The sequence below is a fragment of the Solanum dulcamara genome, chromosome 2 (assembly GCF_947179165.1).
Source record: "Solanum dulcamara chromosome 2, daSolDulc1.2, whole genome shotgun sequence".
Taxonomy (NCBI): Eukaryota; Viridiplantae; Streptophyta; class Magnoliopsida; order Solanales; family Solanaceae; genus Solanum; species Solanum dulcamara.
In genome coordinates, this window is record NC_077238.1 from 1,570,133 (window position 1) to 1,586,928 (window position 16,796).

General features: G+C 32.8%; 1 protein-coding gene across 2 annotated transcripts; it reads left to right on the forward strand.

Annotated features, from left to right (window-relative positions):
* The first annotated feature begins 4,549 nt into the window (after positions 1 to 4,549).
* LOC129879917 (ceramide kinase) lies at positions 4,550 to 15,211 on the forward strand. Of its 2 annotated transcripts, none has more exons than XM_055953657.1 (13): positions 4,550 to 5,008; positions 6,908 to 7,039; positions 7,121 to 7,288; positions 7,435 to 7,527; positions 9,358 to 9,450; positions 10,181 to 10,385; positions 10,480 to 10,506; positions 10,989 to 11,076; positions 11,350 to 11,499; positions 12,572 to 12,673; positions 13,659 to 14,036; positions 14,445 to 14,511; positions 14,600 to 15,211. In XM_055953657.1, the coding sequence occupies exons 1-13, from the start codon at positions 4,826 to 4,828 to the stop codon at positions 14,735 to 14,737; spliced, it is 1,824 nt and encodes a 607-aa protein (XP_055809632.1). In that variant the 5' UTR covers positions 4,550 to 4,825; the 3' UTR covers positions 14,738 to 15,211. The 2 variants fall into 2 exon arrangements, with proteins under 2 accessions (XP_055809632.1, XP_055809633.1); XM_055953658.1 differs by having other exon boundaries at positions 10,992 to 11,076.
* Positions 15,212 to 16,796: the final 1,585 nt, after the last annotated feature.

A 16,796-nucleotide genomic window follows, 5' to 3' on the forward strand; every position in this document is an offset into this window, starting at 1 on the left:
AAAGTATATAAATTTTACAAATTTTAGTACTCAAAAAGGCGAAAATAGGTGTAAAGGGATATTTTTGACTTTTTGTATATATATATATATGTACAATTGATCTAGGTAGGTAGATGTGAGGGTGTTTTTGACTTTTTGAGTACTAAAATTTGTAATGGATCATTTGATTTATGATTACGGAGAGTTGTTTAGTAAAGTGTATAAGAATAATATTAAATAAATTGTGTTATAATTGTTGAGATTAATAATGATAAAATTAGTTATGTTGAAATTAATTATGCTGAGATTATTTTCTATCCATTATTTAGTTCGATGTACTAAGGACAGTTCTATCTTTACTTTTGTTTATCCATGTATTACTAGTATCCACATTGAACCTGATTATATTGGGATTTGTATCGAAATTTTTTATATTGGAGCTAAAGTGCTCCTTAGTAAAGATGGACTCATTACTTAAGGCTTGATCCTAAGATCTTTGATTAATAATTGAGGAGTATTTATCATTCGATCACAACTTCAATTGTTCAGATTTAAGTTATATGCACTAATTGAATAATTGAAAAGATTTTTCATGTTATTTTAATAATATCAAGTTAGTTTCTATTATTTTTATTGTGCTACCAAGTAGGAGTATGTGTATTACTCTTTTTATCTCAATTTACGTGAAAGATTAAACTATGTATTGTTGAATAAGCATTTTATGATATACTTCTTCATTATATTAATATATGAGAAAAAATTATAATTTATAGTACTTTTATATAATTTTTGAATATTTTGATTTTGATTTAAAAAATATTAAATTAATCTAATTTAATTAAATTATAAAATTTAGTCAAATTAACTCTGAAAAAATATAAAAAATATCACAAAAATTAAAACGAGAAAACACATTGTGCACAAATTGTGCTCTCTTTTCTCCCTTTTAAGTAAAACAAGAATTGGTCCAGTAAAAAGGTAAGAAAAATATCATACATTCTACCCTCTTATGATCAATTGTTGATTTTAGTTGAAAAGTCAAAAATACCCTACATCTACCTTGTTAATTGTAGATATTTATGTAAAAATCAAAAATATCCTACATCTACCTTATCAATTGTAGATTTTTATTAAAAAGGTCAAAAATATTTCAAAGATATACTAAATATTGAGCATTAATGACTAAAAACAGATTTAATTTTCTAGTAAATTTGGATAAAGTATAATTAAAAGCAAGTGTAATCAAATTCTAAATCCAATGTCAATTATCAAAATGCCAATAATACCCCTACATCTACCATGTAAAAATATAGTTTAGATTTTATTGGATATTCTTTATTCTTATAAATAATACTTTTGATCTCTGGGTTATTGGTAAATTATAATTTTATTCTTTGTGATATCTAATTAAGTATTTTGAATCTTTAATTAACTCAAGTGATGCACTTGTAACCCTTATGTTAGTGTTTTTCACGTGATGCAACCTCAGGTTACCGTCGACATAATTTTAAATAGGAAATTGTGGAGGAGACTAATATAAAGTGCTAGTTAGGCAGTTGGGAGTTGATTCACTTTTTTTTTCCATGCTAGTAGTCGTAGCATTACTCATTAAGTTCAGCTTGTTATTTTATTTCTGTTACTTCTTGCATTTTGATTATCATCTTATTTTGTTGTGGTAACTGTTTATTTTTAGTGTGTTTTGTCATGTGTATTCTTTAGCATTTAGTCTTGGCTTCTTTACTTCCATCGTTTTTTTATTTTTCGAACTGCTTTGTTATGCTTTTACTTGAGCCAATAATCTATCGAAAATAATCTTTCTACTTTTCATGATAAGAATAAGGTTTGTGTACATACTACTCTCCCCAGTTTCCAGAACTCAGTTGTAAAATTACATTAAATATGTTATTATTATTGTCTACTATTTAATTTTTCATACGTCATATTTAATATGTATTATTACTCAATAGTTGAAATAATATAATTCTAAAACAGGCTTAATATAACATATTTCTTACATTGTAATTTGTACCTTATTTTAAACTAAAATTTGACAGTTGATCTATGAAGGTAGACAGACACATGGGTAGTTTTGACTTTTTCAGTTTGAAAATGTAGTTGGATTTTGATAACATTTGCTTTGACTTTATCTGCTTTAATTTATGCATTAATCTAAGTTTTACCAAAAAAATTATATATTCATTACTATTTTTAACTTGGTTTCAAGTTCAATAATTTCTTTTTTCCTTTTCCAATGAAGGAAAATTTGGTGGGATATGTTATAATTTAGGAACAATGCATTTAATTTTGATATCAGATTAATTAGCATCAAATCACTCATCAAATAAATTAGCATCAGTTATTTTTGAAATACATTAGGGGTCGTTTGGTTTGAATGCAAGTTATGATGGAATTAGTTATGATAGGATAAGTCATATTGAGATTAGTTATGCTGAGATTATTTTTTATTGAGTGTTTAGTTTGTTGTATTCAAAATGATATGCATTGCATAAATTTTAAGAATAAGTTGTTTGTTTACAAAAATACCCTTCACTTTATTTAGTTTTTTATATTTTCTTTGCAAGCTTTAGTTATTCAATATTCATTAATAAAATAAAACTTTCATCTTCTTTACCTTAAATATTTTTATGTGTGCATTTCCATGATGTCCGTATGTATTTAAAAATAAAATTTTCTTCTTATTTAATTTCAAAATAAAATTTTCATTTTAAGTTTGTTAAAGTAAAAAAGAATTTATGAGAAATCAAAATATAAATAAACATAAGAATTAGTCAAATAAATTTATAAATTATATTATATAGTGTAATGTTTTAATAGAAAAAATATGAAGAATTATCATAAAAATAAGGAGTGAATGTTGTTATATATGGTATTAAAAATAATGTAAATATATATGAATGTGAAAAGTGAGGTATAAAAAACATTTAAAAGGATATATTTGTCATTTACCTATTTTATCCCTGAATAAGTTATTCCGGGATTAGTATACCACCCAAGAAGAGGGATAACTTATTCCGGTACTATTTATTAATACCGGGATAAGTTATCCCGGACTTGCCAACCAAACATCAACTTAAGTGTCACTATAATTTAATCTCGAGATTATTTGGTGTTATCCTTCACACCAAATGACCCTAAGTGTTAAATAAGGATCGTCCGAAATTTAATTTTCTTTTTAAAGAAAAAGTGTGAAACTCTCACTAGCTTCAATATATTTGTTTAGCAATTTTAAATGGGAGAAAATAATTTTAATACTATTAAGGGCGAATATAAAATCGACTTCACGTGAATTTAATAATTTTTATTTATATTCTGTATAGACGTATATATATTAAGAAATTTCTTCTACCTAAGCATACTGTCAAAATCAACTAATTTGTTTTGAAGTATGGGGGAGAATACATTTTCCAAAGAAAACAAAAAGGAATCAATTGAAATATCCAACTTCAAAATTTCAAATCATCACATGCAGTATATGTTAAACTTTATTAATGTAAATTACACTTTGAGATCTTTTTGAATATGTAATCTCATAATACTAATATTAACTTATTTTCCGAAAAGATTGATTGGATTATTAACACATTATGTGATTGAAAGTATTTTTCGAACTTTACTTTCGACTACACCATCCAATCTCTATTTAGAATCCGAGATACGATTCTCACCCGAATCCAACCTCGACCTAGGACCAAACTCCTGACTAGTGTCAGGATTGTCTCGTGAGTTTTGAATTCAGATAGAATTGAGAGTCGGAATTCAGGCCAAGAGTTCAAGTGTTCAGGGTTGAAAGTTGGGTCCCAATTCAATGACGGGAGTCGAGTTTAGTTGTCGGGGTGAGATTCAATGTCATAATATTTGCCTAAACTACATCTAAATATTTTTGGGACAATATTTTTTTCTTACTAACCAAACATCAAAAAAATAAGTACCATTTATTTCCCAAGAAAATTTTTCATAGAAAAAATCATATCAAACACTTGATTATTATATGATTTGTCAAATGTTAACAAGAATTTTCAGATTTTTATTTGGTTTCTTTTCGAGTTCTCTTTGTTGCAAATGTTAACGTTAATAGTGAACAAAATGTGACAATTTTATTTTGTGGTACGTTCTTTTTACATTCATTTTGTTGTCATTTTTGTATTTTGTAGCTCAATATTAAAACAAAATATAAATTAATAATTGAATTGCGTTAATTATATTATAATTTAAATAGTTACTACCGTTTAAATATGCAATAATGTTTTACAAACTATAATTGTTCAAACATGTCCAAACTCCTTCGAAATCAAACTCTAATCATATCAACAAATTATAAATGATTATAACAACTTATATCCAAACAATTCAGACTGATAAGTTATGGTTGAAAATTTCGACCCAAATAAATTTTACGAATTAGATCATACTAACATATTATTCATTCAAATTTGATTCAACTCGTCAATTTAAGAAAAATAAAATAAAAAATCATTAGCCCACCACGCATCACGCTTGCTGAAAGTTCTTAATTTGCAGTCTTAATAGACTTTTATAAGATTTTAATAATGAAATTCTGAAATTTCAGCTGTACAAAAAACACAAAAAAAAAAGAGAGAAAAAAAAAGAATCCTAAAAAAGAAGAAAAGAAAACGAAAAAAATAAAAAAATGTTTCAGCTTCTGGAAAGTTTTGATTATCAAATTGAAATTCTTTTTTTAGTGTTTGGATGATATGGGCATTCTTGGATTAGCCAATAGGGTTCTTCGTTGACGATTTTTTTTTTGAATCAAGAAAAATTTGGGTTTTTTTTTCTTCTTCTTCTTTTTTTTTTTTTTTTTTTTTATATGATGGAGAGAAGAACCCCAAATGAAAATGGTTTTCTGGAAAACAATCTTCCAGAAAATATACCATTTAATGCTGAAGATTCAATTTTTAGCTCAAATTTGTTCTTGGATGGTGATGGAGAAGTTATTCTTACTCAAACTTTTGATAGATTTTCTTGGAAATCTGTTGAATCTGTACTTAATGTAAGTTTTTTTTTATGTTTTTTTTTTGAAACTCCTATTATTTTGATTGTGAGCTTGTTAAATGGTATTCTACCCATCTTCCTATATTTTGTGTATTTTGCTAACTTATGCTTTTCTATGATCACTTTTTGAGAGTTTTGTTATTCTGAATAATCTGTTGGATTTGTTAGTTATTGGTGAATTGGGTTGTCCGTTACAATGCAGTGTTGGGAATATATGCCATTTTATTGTTTGGTTGACATGAAAGGGTTTGGAGGTTGGAGCTTTGGGAGCTCAAAGATTCGTTTTTTACAATAACATATCTAGTGTAATACTACAAGTGGGATCTGGAAAGGGTGGGATCTGGAAAGGGTAGGATGGGTGAACACAGACTTTACCCCTGCCTTTGTGAGTTAGAGAGGCTGTTTCCAATGGACCCTCGGCACAAAGATTCTTTTTTTAACATATCCAGTGTAATCCCGAAAATGGGGTCTGGAGAGGGTGGCGAGGGTAGAATGTACAAACCTTACCCCTACCTTTGTGAGGTAGAGAGGCTGTTTCCGATGAACCCTGCAAAGATTCTTTTTTTACAACAACATATCCAGTGTAATCCCACAAGTGGGATCGTGGGGAGGATAGAGTGTACAAATCTTACCCTTATCTTTGTGAGCTAGAGAGGCCGTTTCCGATAAACATTCGGCTCGATATACCTAGTACAATCCCACTAGTGGGGTCTGGGGAGGTAGAAAGATTGTTTTCGATACGCTTCCGGCACAAAGATTCTTTTTTTATCGTTTAATTTCACTTTTTTTTTTTTGCTTTTGATGTGCATTTAGCTTGAAGTGAGATTTGATATATTTGTAACTAACCAAATAGAACAATGTTGTAGTTAAAGGTACCATGCATCTTGTTCTCGCCAGCTTTTTGCAAAGATACGCCTGAAATGCATGTTTTAAATAATTGACGAGGGAAAGTCATATCTTATCATTGTACATTGAAAAGTAGAGGTAGTAAAGAGGAAGTATTGTGAGCTGGCATGAAAACTTCAGCACTTTCAAGAAAAATGGTGGTATTAGATTAAGGTGCTAAAGAATTAGTGTATATAAATCTAACAGGCTCAGAGAAAATATTATTGGTGTATCATGTATGATATCTAAAACAAAGTGAAGTCTACTGTCTGAAATTCTCTTCTTTTTTTCTTCTTTTTTTGATAGTGGAAATTACAGCTCTCTTTAGTTCAAGTGGTTTTGATGTCTTGTTTTAACTTTTATGCAATTTGTTGAATTAGATACCTAGTACACCAATTTCTTCTCCACCGAAGGTCCAAATAATTTGATCGACTAAAATACTAGAACATCAATTTTTCATGCTATGTAGTCTCTGGTAAGTTGAGGTTGCCAATGTCTAAGTTTTCTAGGGAAGTTAAAGGAAAGGGTACCTTATAATCTTGCAGATGAAGCTAATTTAACTCCCTATTTATGCTTTATGAATTGTAGTCCTTGAATTAACCTTTAGCTGTAACAAAATGTTGTTTCTTCACTTTCCTAACTCTTTACTTTTCGATTATTGCTACTACTTGTGGTTTCTTGTGCTTCGTTTATCACATTATTCTGCTCTGCATGGTCTGTTATGCTTTCTCTATTATTTGCTATGTCTTATCTGCTATGCCTTGTTCTACCTATGTATTGTCTTTTTCAAACTTCTTGTTATGTGTTACTTGATCCAAGGGTCTTTCGGAAACAACCTCTCTATCTCCACGTGGTAGGGGTAAGGTCTAGACTCTACCCTCCCCAGACCCCTCCTGTAGGAATACACTGGGTATGTTGTTGTTCTTTAATCTTTACTTCCTTTGGATTGTTGATATTAAAGATGTTTTGCTGACCTTAAGGAAATGGATGTCGACTGTTCAATGTATGGCAGGGGCAGGATCCATCATCTTGTTTTGGCATTTCTAAAAGTGAAACCACATTGTGTTTTAGTGATATATACTCTGCAGAGTTTATTGATTGGGGGTTGGTACACGAAGCTTCCTTCTTGGGCCAATCATTTGAGGTTATAATTATTTAACAACAGTTAAGGATCTAACTATGTCTACTGCAATCAAGAGGTAACACTATGCATATGTTGATACAGATGTACCGATTTACTATACGCGGAGTCCAGAAATCAAAGATGCAACCTTCTGTTTTGGTTCCATCTTCTTACACTTTTGGACATAAGGATTCACAAACATGTCAGATGTGGGTTAATCGGATTAATGATCTTCTAAACATGGACGCTGAGCGGCCAAAGAACCTTCTGGTACGTTTAGTAAGTTATCCATTACCAATTGGCGTTTTTGTTAGTTGCTGAAGCTCTGGTAGTGCTGATACTCTCTAAATGGTGACAGAAATTAACTTCAGATTTAAGTTTAAGTTTCTTCAGACTTTTTCCTTTGTGATTAGTAGGTTTTTATTAACCCAAAGAGTGGGAAAGGACTCGGATGTAAAGTTTGGGAAGCAGTGGCTCCGATATTTTCTCAAGCAAAAGTGAAAATGAAGGTAAAGTTTTCTGGTAGCTTGTGTTTCATTATTAAGGGATGTTCTGAATGTGCATTTCATTCTAGATAGTCTATGAGAATGATGCTCTGCTGCTTGACCCTATTTTATTTCATTCTTGTTTCCCTTATCAACCTTCATTCAATTAAACGTCTCCAGAAAAAGTGAAATATGTATAAAGTTTGCTACTCTATGGGCATTAACCAGTCAACATTAATAATTTTTGTTTTTTTCCCGAAGATACTATTTGGACTGGTATTCGCCTTTGCTTTCATCCCTACAGTAAAAAGAACTAGTGCAACAGAAGAATAAAAAAAAATGAATGATTTTAGGTTCTATCTTTCATTTAAATTCTGTTTAAAATTTACTCGAGATAAAAGTTTCTGAAAATGCTATAAATAGAAAGACCGTTATGTTATAGCATTTCTTTCAAGTAAGTAATGCTAAATATTACTTGACCAAAATGGTGGCCTGTTTTGTCAAATGGCATTATTACTATCTTCAGAAGGTTGCTTAATGTATCAGCTTTATACACTCTTGACATCTTAAAATATGTCTTACTAAGCTCAAAGTCTGCAACTTTTTATTTATCTGACTAAACAGCACCAAGAAGGTGTAGAATATTTTCATTGTGTAAAAGCTCAGTTGCCCCCTTATTTGTTTGAGAAGTACTCAATTACTCCTTATAAATGTCTGGAACTGAGGAATTCCGGTGATGCATCCATGTCATATACATCTTTCATGTAACACTACGAAGCCATAAAGTTCAAACATTTGTATTTGAGACTACGCACATGTACAGCAATACCCTCAAGCATCTTTTTATTTCTCTCTAGGCAAATTACCCAAAAATACATGCTGGAATGGTGAACTACATCTTCCTGTCCTCGTTTAGCTTTCTCCCTCGCCAACTCATCAGCAATTCCTTAATTATCCTAGGGATTAGCATGATCCAGATCTGACTTGCTATCTGGCTAATGCACCAAAAGGTGATTACATCTTCCACAGTAGCAGCACACATAGAACATCTACTGCATAAAATAATGCTTCGTTTCTGTTGTCTTACTTATGTCAAACATGCTTCATGTGCTGCAAAGTAGCAAAATCCCTTACCTTAGGAGAAGCATAATATATCTATGTAGTGAAAACCTGAAACTCATTCAAGCTTTCTTCTGTTTATCTGCAAAATAGTCAATCAGGTCAATTAAAATTCATTGTTTAATTGCTCCCCCCTCCCCGGGTTCAAGTGGCAAAAGGTTGAGGTACCTGTGACTTAGGTCACAAGTTTGAGCCCTATGCCATGCAAATTAAGCATGGTATTTAAGTGGAAAAGGCTAGAGGGGTAGACCCATTATCCCCGAGTTTTAAAGGCTGCAGGTTTGTCCTAAGAGTTGTCCCTAAATGGATTTTTCGGTCATCAAAAACAGAAAAGAATTGTTGTTTCATTATGTTAGTTTGAGGATGATTATTCTTGGACTTTGTCACTTTGATATATTATGGCTGTCAGTAAATAGTCAACATGTCAAGACTTTTTTTGCAAAGCTCTTTGTGGTTTCTTAAAGATATAATATGAATTCTATCCAGTTTTATCTTGCTTCTTGAGTTTTATACGAGTTTCATGAGTAGTGGCTATTGATCAGACAAATTGTTCACATTGACACAAACAGTTTCATGGGGGTTACTCTTCAATCTTGTGGTAATAGGATTTATTTTCCTAACTTTTCTATCCACTATCTGCAAACTACTTGGAGAATTTAGCTTTTAAAGTGGATACGTTTATTGTTTATATTCCAGTTTGTACTCTTTTTAAGTTCGGTTTGTTCTTTTCATCAGGTTACTGTGACAGAAAGGGCAGGACAAGCTTTGGACATAATGTCTTACATTACAAATAGAGAGCTCAGTTTGTATGATGGCGTGGTAGCAGTTGTAAGTACAAAGTAGTGAGAGATATCTATGGGTTTTTTTTTGGGGGTGGTGGGGGGTGGTGTGGGGTAGGGGGGATTTTCGACCATGAAGTTTTCTATTTGGTGTCAAAGTTGAGTACTCTTTTGAAGTGTATAAATATCAGTAACACGATACTTGAGGATTGCAGCTTTTGGCTCTAATTTGCTTTAGGAGATGCGTAGAGGAAATGTAACTCAGTCCACTGATAAAAAAGTATTTGTCTAATGCTTCAAATCCTTTTTCATAGCCATTTGATGAGTTTAAGGGAGAGTTGAATTTGTCAGGTTTTCTCCCTATTAATAATGTTGATAAAACTTTGTTTTGATGCATTTGTTCTTCGTTTTACCAATGTGGTGGAGTTGCAAGGATTTCACTGCTTTTGCTAGTTCTTGCTATTCTTTAAGTGGGGATTCAAACAATAAAGGGGGGAAGGGATGCTAAGGGTGTACTTAAACGCGGTAGTAATGCTTCACTAGCGTGTCATTAATGCATATTTATGCAAGAAACATGGGTACATCTTTAGCAAAATAAGAGTGTCTTAAAAGATCCATATGATCCTTTTGTTTCCATCAAAACATATGGGTAGACATGTATGCATCAATACAAGATACATTACATAGCCATTTAGCAGCTTATATTGTAGTTCTTCTAACAATTTTACCACCAAGTTGCTTGGGCTTCTGAGATCTTCTACTATCTGACATCATTTCAGGGTGGTGATGGATTTTTCAATGAAATACTGAATGGTCTTCTCTTGTCGAGGCACAAATGTTCATATCCACCGAGCCCTTCTGAACTTAACCATCCCGTTGAGAATAGTGGTAACGGGCCTGTTCTTGATACCAATGTGGATATCAGGGACCCACGTGATAGCGGTGAAGATGAATCTCCTCTTCTAAAGCAATCAACAAATCTCAGTATGTAAACACGTAAATTCTCTCCGTAACTTGTTTTCTTTGCATAATCAATATTTGTGAAGTGTGCTTATGAACAGTGTATCCGCAATTACAGGAACCGGAGATGATTCCTGCCAAACAGGTTAGTTAATTTTATAATCATGATTAATAATCTTAAGAATCTGTATCTTATGTGTTGCAAGCCTAAAATAGATCTCTAAAAATGCCCATCCTCTAAAAATTTTGAAGTTTTAGATCAGACGGTTCACACATTCAATATGGTATTACTGTATTAGCTTTGGTAGAGGGTTTCCAGGTTCCAGTCTCATTACCACACACTACAAAATGTTTTCATTTGCTTGACCCAAGAAAAAGAATCGGGCCTACAAGAGAGTGGGGGTGTTGTGATAAATAAATAAAAGTGTCGCATATCTGATAGTTAAAGCATTGTTTGGATGGACATAACCAGAATGATAGGAAGGAAAAGAGACATATGATTGATAACATTGTATTTGAAAACATTATCATTTTTTCCCTTCTTTTTCCTCTCCTTTGATGCTTTACTCTTGCGAGTAACTTTTTTTAAATGATACAATATCTTTGATTTACCCTTTGCCATCTCAGCAGCAGAAGATCTTGAGTTTTCTTTCCCAAATGAAAAATTCAGATTTGGACTTATTCCAGCAGGATCAACAGATGCCATTGTAATTTGGTAAGGTCCTATATTGATTCTTGTTAGTATAGTTGAATGGTAACTTTGGCTTCTTGTGGTCTTAAACTATATATATGTAGAACGAGGGGAGTATAACTTAATATGCATGTGGATTTCGTTTTTAAAATCCTATGTTACGCTTAGCATCAGACCCCACTTGTGGGATTACACTGGGTATGTTGTTGTATGTTATGCTTAGCATTTCACAATCTTTTATACATTGCTAGCTGCATTATTGTTTTTTGAGAAGCTAGTTGACTTTCATTTTTGCAGTACTACAGGGGCTAGGGATGCTATGACTTCTGCGTTGCAGATCATCCTTGGTAAAGTAGTGTGCCTTGATATAGCTCAAGTTGTAAGATGGAAAAAGACGTCTACAGTTAAGGATGAACCCTGTGTACGTTATGCAGCTTCTTTTGCTGGGTAATTTTCATCTATTATTGGTTCACTCATATGCTGTTTCAAACCAGCAGCTCTTTGAATGTCTCTGTTTTAGATACTCACTGTTAGTGTGTGGCACACTTTTCTGCCTTCTTCTGCTTTGTTTCGAACCACAATATCCACTAGTCGTAGTATTACTCAGGGAGTTCTTGTTGTTCCATTTCTGTTACTATTTAATGTTTCTTGCACTTCGATTATCATATTATTTTGTTGTAGTGAATGTTTTTTTTTTAGGATGCTTTGTCATGCATTCTTAAGCATTTTGTCTTGGCTTCTTCACTCCCATTGTCTTTCGTTTTTCGAACTGCTTTGTAATGCTTTTACTTGAACCATACCTCCCAAGGTTGGAGTAAGGCCTGCACTCACACTACCCTTCCCAGATCCCACTTGTGGGATTACACTGGGTGTGGTGTTGTTGTTTATCCAGGTGTAGAGAGCCTACTTTTTTTTTTTTTAACTTGTTGGTATATATGTGTGGCATTTAGTTGAAAAGTGAGCGATACATTATCAAATTTGCAGGCTTTATTCTATCGATTCCTTTTTTGCTTTGGTTTGGTATTCTTATCATAATCTATGGTTTTACGTCACGGATTTGAACGCTACTGCACATAAAAATCTGATTTTTAATGGAGAAGGGTAGAAGGGCGGGACCAATTATCCACCGAATTTCAAAACCTTGCGCTACTGGCCCTTGAAAATTTCATACTTATAAAAAATATTATCTTTGATATTGGATGGTCATGGTTGCACTGAATCATTGCCTCAAAAGTATTCCATGCAAATTATGGTCCCCTACAGACTGGGTGTTACAGTATGTTCATGAGATTTTTAAATTTTTGAGTTGGTAAATGGCTTTCTTCTTATACTCTGTTCAGGAGATCGTATTATTTCCCGCACCTTATTTCTTTTTCACCTAGTTTCAGTTACCTTTTACTATACATTGTGTTAGCCGTCTGCCCATTTATGAGCAGTCCATGCAGGGACAATGCATGCTTCTTTGTGAACTTAAGATTAAATTCCTCTCCTCCTTCATAATCATTCGCTTACTTATCAGGTACGGGTTTTATGGAGATGTAATCACTGAGAGTGAAAAGTACAGGTGGATGGGCCCTAAGCGATATGATTATGCGGGAACAAAGGTGTTTCTTCGTCACAGGTATGGTTTGTTGACCAAATTTGTTGGTGCAAAAATGGTTTCAGAGTAGGCTCTATTCGCAATTTTACCCACTGTCCACCATCTTACTGAGCATCCCTACTTCTTAGCTCATGGATATTGCTGTCAGTAATGAGGTTTTCGATTAGTAATATTGGGAGGCTAGAGTAGATGCTTGATTATATCTATGTGAAAACACGTTCTAACATGTTCTCGACCTTCTGTGGTTGAGCTGGTTGGACGGTGTTCATAGGACCTTGACAGGTCTGGTGCCAAACGGGTCCAAAATAGTCACTGCTCATGATTCTCTATTTTTTCCTCAAGGCTCCTCCCAGGGCACGTCCGACCTCCCGGGTGGAGGATGGAATCGATTTTATTATAAGCAGTGGCGGATCCACTGTGGAAGTTACGGTTTCAGCAGAAAACCAGCAGCTTTTTTAGTCCAGACCTTGTAAATTTGTGTTGATAGTTTCACTTAATATGTGTAAATACATGTGCTCGACTAAGAGTTCCGAATCAATAATAATACAACAAGAATCCAGTAAACAGAAAGGGTGAAGGTCCTAAACCCATAAACTTAAAATGCCAAATCCACCTTTGATTATAAGACCAACTTGAATCTGGATCCATGCCTTGTACTGCATCTTGGATGTGGCAATGATCTCACATGCTACTCTATACTTCCTCTAAGCTTAATTCCCTAGATCACTCAATTTCATACACTCCCTTTGTTTCAATTTGTTTGTCGGATTTTGACGTGACATGGAGTTTGAAGAAAGTAAAGAAGACTTTTGAATCTTACGGTCTTCAACTAAAGATATGCAAAATATAAACATGCCATGTTTAAAGTTGGAATTAAAAAGTTGCCAAAAAAGGAAAGAGACATTCATTAGGAATGAGCTAAAAAGGAAAGTAAGACAAACAAATTGAAACGGAGGGAGTGCTTCTTACTGATGTGGTATATTTTACAACTTCATGTTTTCTGTAGATCGTATGAAGCAGAAGTTGCATATTTGGAAGTTGAATCAGAAAAGAAAAACATTGGTCTTGAGAAAGAGTCGACGGGCAGATGGACAAAGGGATTGTGGTCCCTTCTCAAAAAGTCTGAAAGAGTAGCTTGTCGTGCAAACTGCAATATTTGCAAAACGAAAGCAGGCCACACATCGGCAAAATGTCCTAGCTTGCAGCCCTATTCAAAAGATTCAAGATGGTTAAAGTCGAAAGGGCATTTTCTTAGTGTTGGAGCTGCTGTGATCTCTTGCAGAAATGAAAAAGCGCCCGATGGTCTGGTGGCTGATGCACATCTTTCAGATGGTTTTCTACATCTTATATTAATTAAGGACTGCCCTCACGCATATTATTTGTGGTAATCGTCTCTCTCTCTCTCTCTCTCTCTCTCTCTCTCTCTCTCTCTCTCTCCCCCTCCCTAAATTAACCTAGAAGCTTAAGGTCTAAACTCATGACCAGAGCTAGCATATTTGGTGTGGGTTCGGACTAGTAACTTCTGCTTATACCCTGTATTTATATTAGAAAATCCATTAAATATGAATAAATATTTAGTTGCGAACCTAGAAACTAAAATGAGCTATGAATTCAGTGGCAAGTTCAGAATCTATAAACTTCAAATATGTATGCTTAGTCATTGGATTTTAATGACTTGAAAATGTAGAAAGAGACCAACATGATTCGACTTGGATGTGTCCGTATTCTTAGCATGGGTATTACCTATCTTAGCCCTGCTGACGTCCACACGATGTTTGTCTATTTTATGCAGTCACCTTCTCCAGCTAGCAAAGAAGGATGGCAATCCACTAGATTTTGAATTCGTCGAGCACCACAAGGTAAGAATTCCTCGAAAAACTCTTCTCCTCGTGCTAATCTTTCTATGAAGCTATTCTTTCATGACATTTTCCGCATTCCTCTAAGCAGACTCCAGCATTCACATTCACTTCTTTCGGCAAGGAGAGTATATGGAACGTTGATGGCGAGCTCTTTCAAGCTCATCAACTTTCAGCTCAAGTATGTCGCGGGCTTATTAACTTATTTGCTAGTGGCCCTGAAGCCTAAAGTGGCTGAATCTCTTCATATAGGCTATGTTGCTTTGAATCTCCGGAAATGCGGCCACACTCATATTGGATCCTCTGTAAATGCTCTGCTTTTGGAGGATCCGGTATCCACCTGTCGATATTTTTGAAGAGTCCGAGCATAAATTTTTTAGGTGTTGTTTCTTGTTGGAAATTGAATATTCCATCAATTGATTTATGACTAGTCATAAATGTTTTGTATTTGACAGCCCATTGCCTGCCTAGAAGTTGCAAAGAGAAAGGCAGGGGGGAGCCAGTGGCTGTGTTTAGACAACTACTAAATTTTCTCAAATAGCAAATAGTAAATGTTGTATAGGTGGAAATAAGTGCACCTTATATAGATATAAAATAAAGTTCTAACTTAAATGTATTCTATGGTATTGTGATCGTCTCACGTAAAAAATTATGTTACTAGGGAGAGCATGTTTATGTATTTAATTATGTTTTTTAATATGCATCTTCACGCGCAAATTTGATTATTTTTTTTATGAAATAAATACATGATTTCCCCTTGATAATGGGTAGCGGTGATGTGAGATTCAGAATCAAGACCATTGAATGTTCTGCTATCATGTTGAAGTATGTGACTTTCATCTAAGAGCTTTTATATCTATAGGAGGACACACTTTCATTATTTCTTCATTTAGTTCTTTTGAGAAATTATTTCTGCAATTAGTTTCAATTCTTTCTTTTATATTAGGTTAGTGTAAAGTACTATTTTTTAGGTTGAATATATCAATAGCTTTTTAAATTTGTTAGTGAATTTTATTTAGAAACTCAAATTGTGACGTGTTGCAATAGAGTACCTAAGCATAAAAAGTTTTTATTAAACGCTTCCTACTCATATTTTGAAAAAGTTACTGTGCGTATAGAAACAATAATCATATAAATAAGTTAATTATATAAAATACGTTTCATTCTTTAATTATACACATCAATATCAATTGGAACATGCATGAGGTTTTACTGTTCATTAAAGTCAATGCGTATAATTAAATGAAGTGATATATTTTAAATAGTTAACTTGTCTAGATAATGGATATTTGAGAACATGATAAAAGCTTTTTCAAATTTTGAGTCGAAAGTGTAATAAAAATACTTTGTCATATGTTTAGATGCTCAATTAAAACATGCATTTCGTAATTCAAATTTTTCAATGAAATGTATTAGTAGCAAATTTAACAGACTATTGATATATTTTGGTTAATTCTTATATTAAAAATATAGGTTTGAAATGTTTGGCACTAATAGTTGCTTTACATGTTGAATGATTCAATAGAACCTTCCAATCATCATTTTCCTGTGGAATTCGACCCACAAGAAACATTTTTTTTCCAGAAAAATAAAAATAAAATACAGAGAGAAAAATGCAAAAATAATAAACTAAAATTAAGGCGAGATACTTTGTGCGTCGGGCTGATTTTTTAAACTTTAGACAATTAAACTCACCTATAGAGAATGGAACAAAAATCATACTTATGAAATTGCGTTTGAGATTAGCTTTTCTCATCATATTTGTTTTGTTTACTTTTTGTATATTTTTTTTTTTTCAATTTTTACAACTACAATTCGAAAATGAAAACCTTTTTGTTGGACTTTTGCCTAAAATGAGCACTTTTGACCAAAAAGACGAACCTATGAGAGATAACGTTAGTTAGTAATAAATCGTATTCATCAAGTGAAATTTATAGAACTCACTGAATGTTGTAAGTCGTAATTAAGAAAATTGATTAATCAATTCATCCAATGTATAAGAATTACCTAAAAACTATTTGATTTTGGAGGGAAATGAAGGTCCACACGTCGTTATAAAATTGTTTCTATACAAAATAGTATCATGAAATCAAAACAAAAATCAACTTGGAAGGAAGGAGTTTAATTGTTATCTAAATAAAAATTAATGATGAGAACAACTCGATGCACAAAACATTCTACATTTATGAAAGATTCAGAAAAGGACTACATCTTTGTGCTAGTTCCCTGGAAGACATTATATTTTTATAAATTTCCAAAACCATCCTATAATCAACCACATCATTGGT

Excerpts from the sequence above, each read along its gene's own strand:
- LOC129879917 (XM_055953657.1), top strand. The coding sequence starts at position 4,826 with ATGATGGAGAGAAGAACCCCAAATGAAAATGGTTTTCTGGAAAACAAT. Across the intron at positions 12,674-13,658 it reads AAGGTGTTTCTTCGTCACAG|ATCGTATGAAGCAGAAGTTG; the intron begins GTATGGTTTGTT and ends TGTTTTCTGTAG. Across the intron at positions 14,037-14,444 it reads CCTCACGCATATTATTTGTG|TCACCTTCTCCAGCTAGCAA; the intron begins GTAATCGTCTCT and ends TATTTTATGCAG.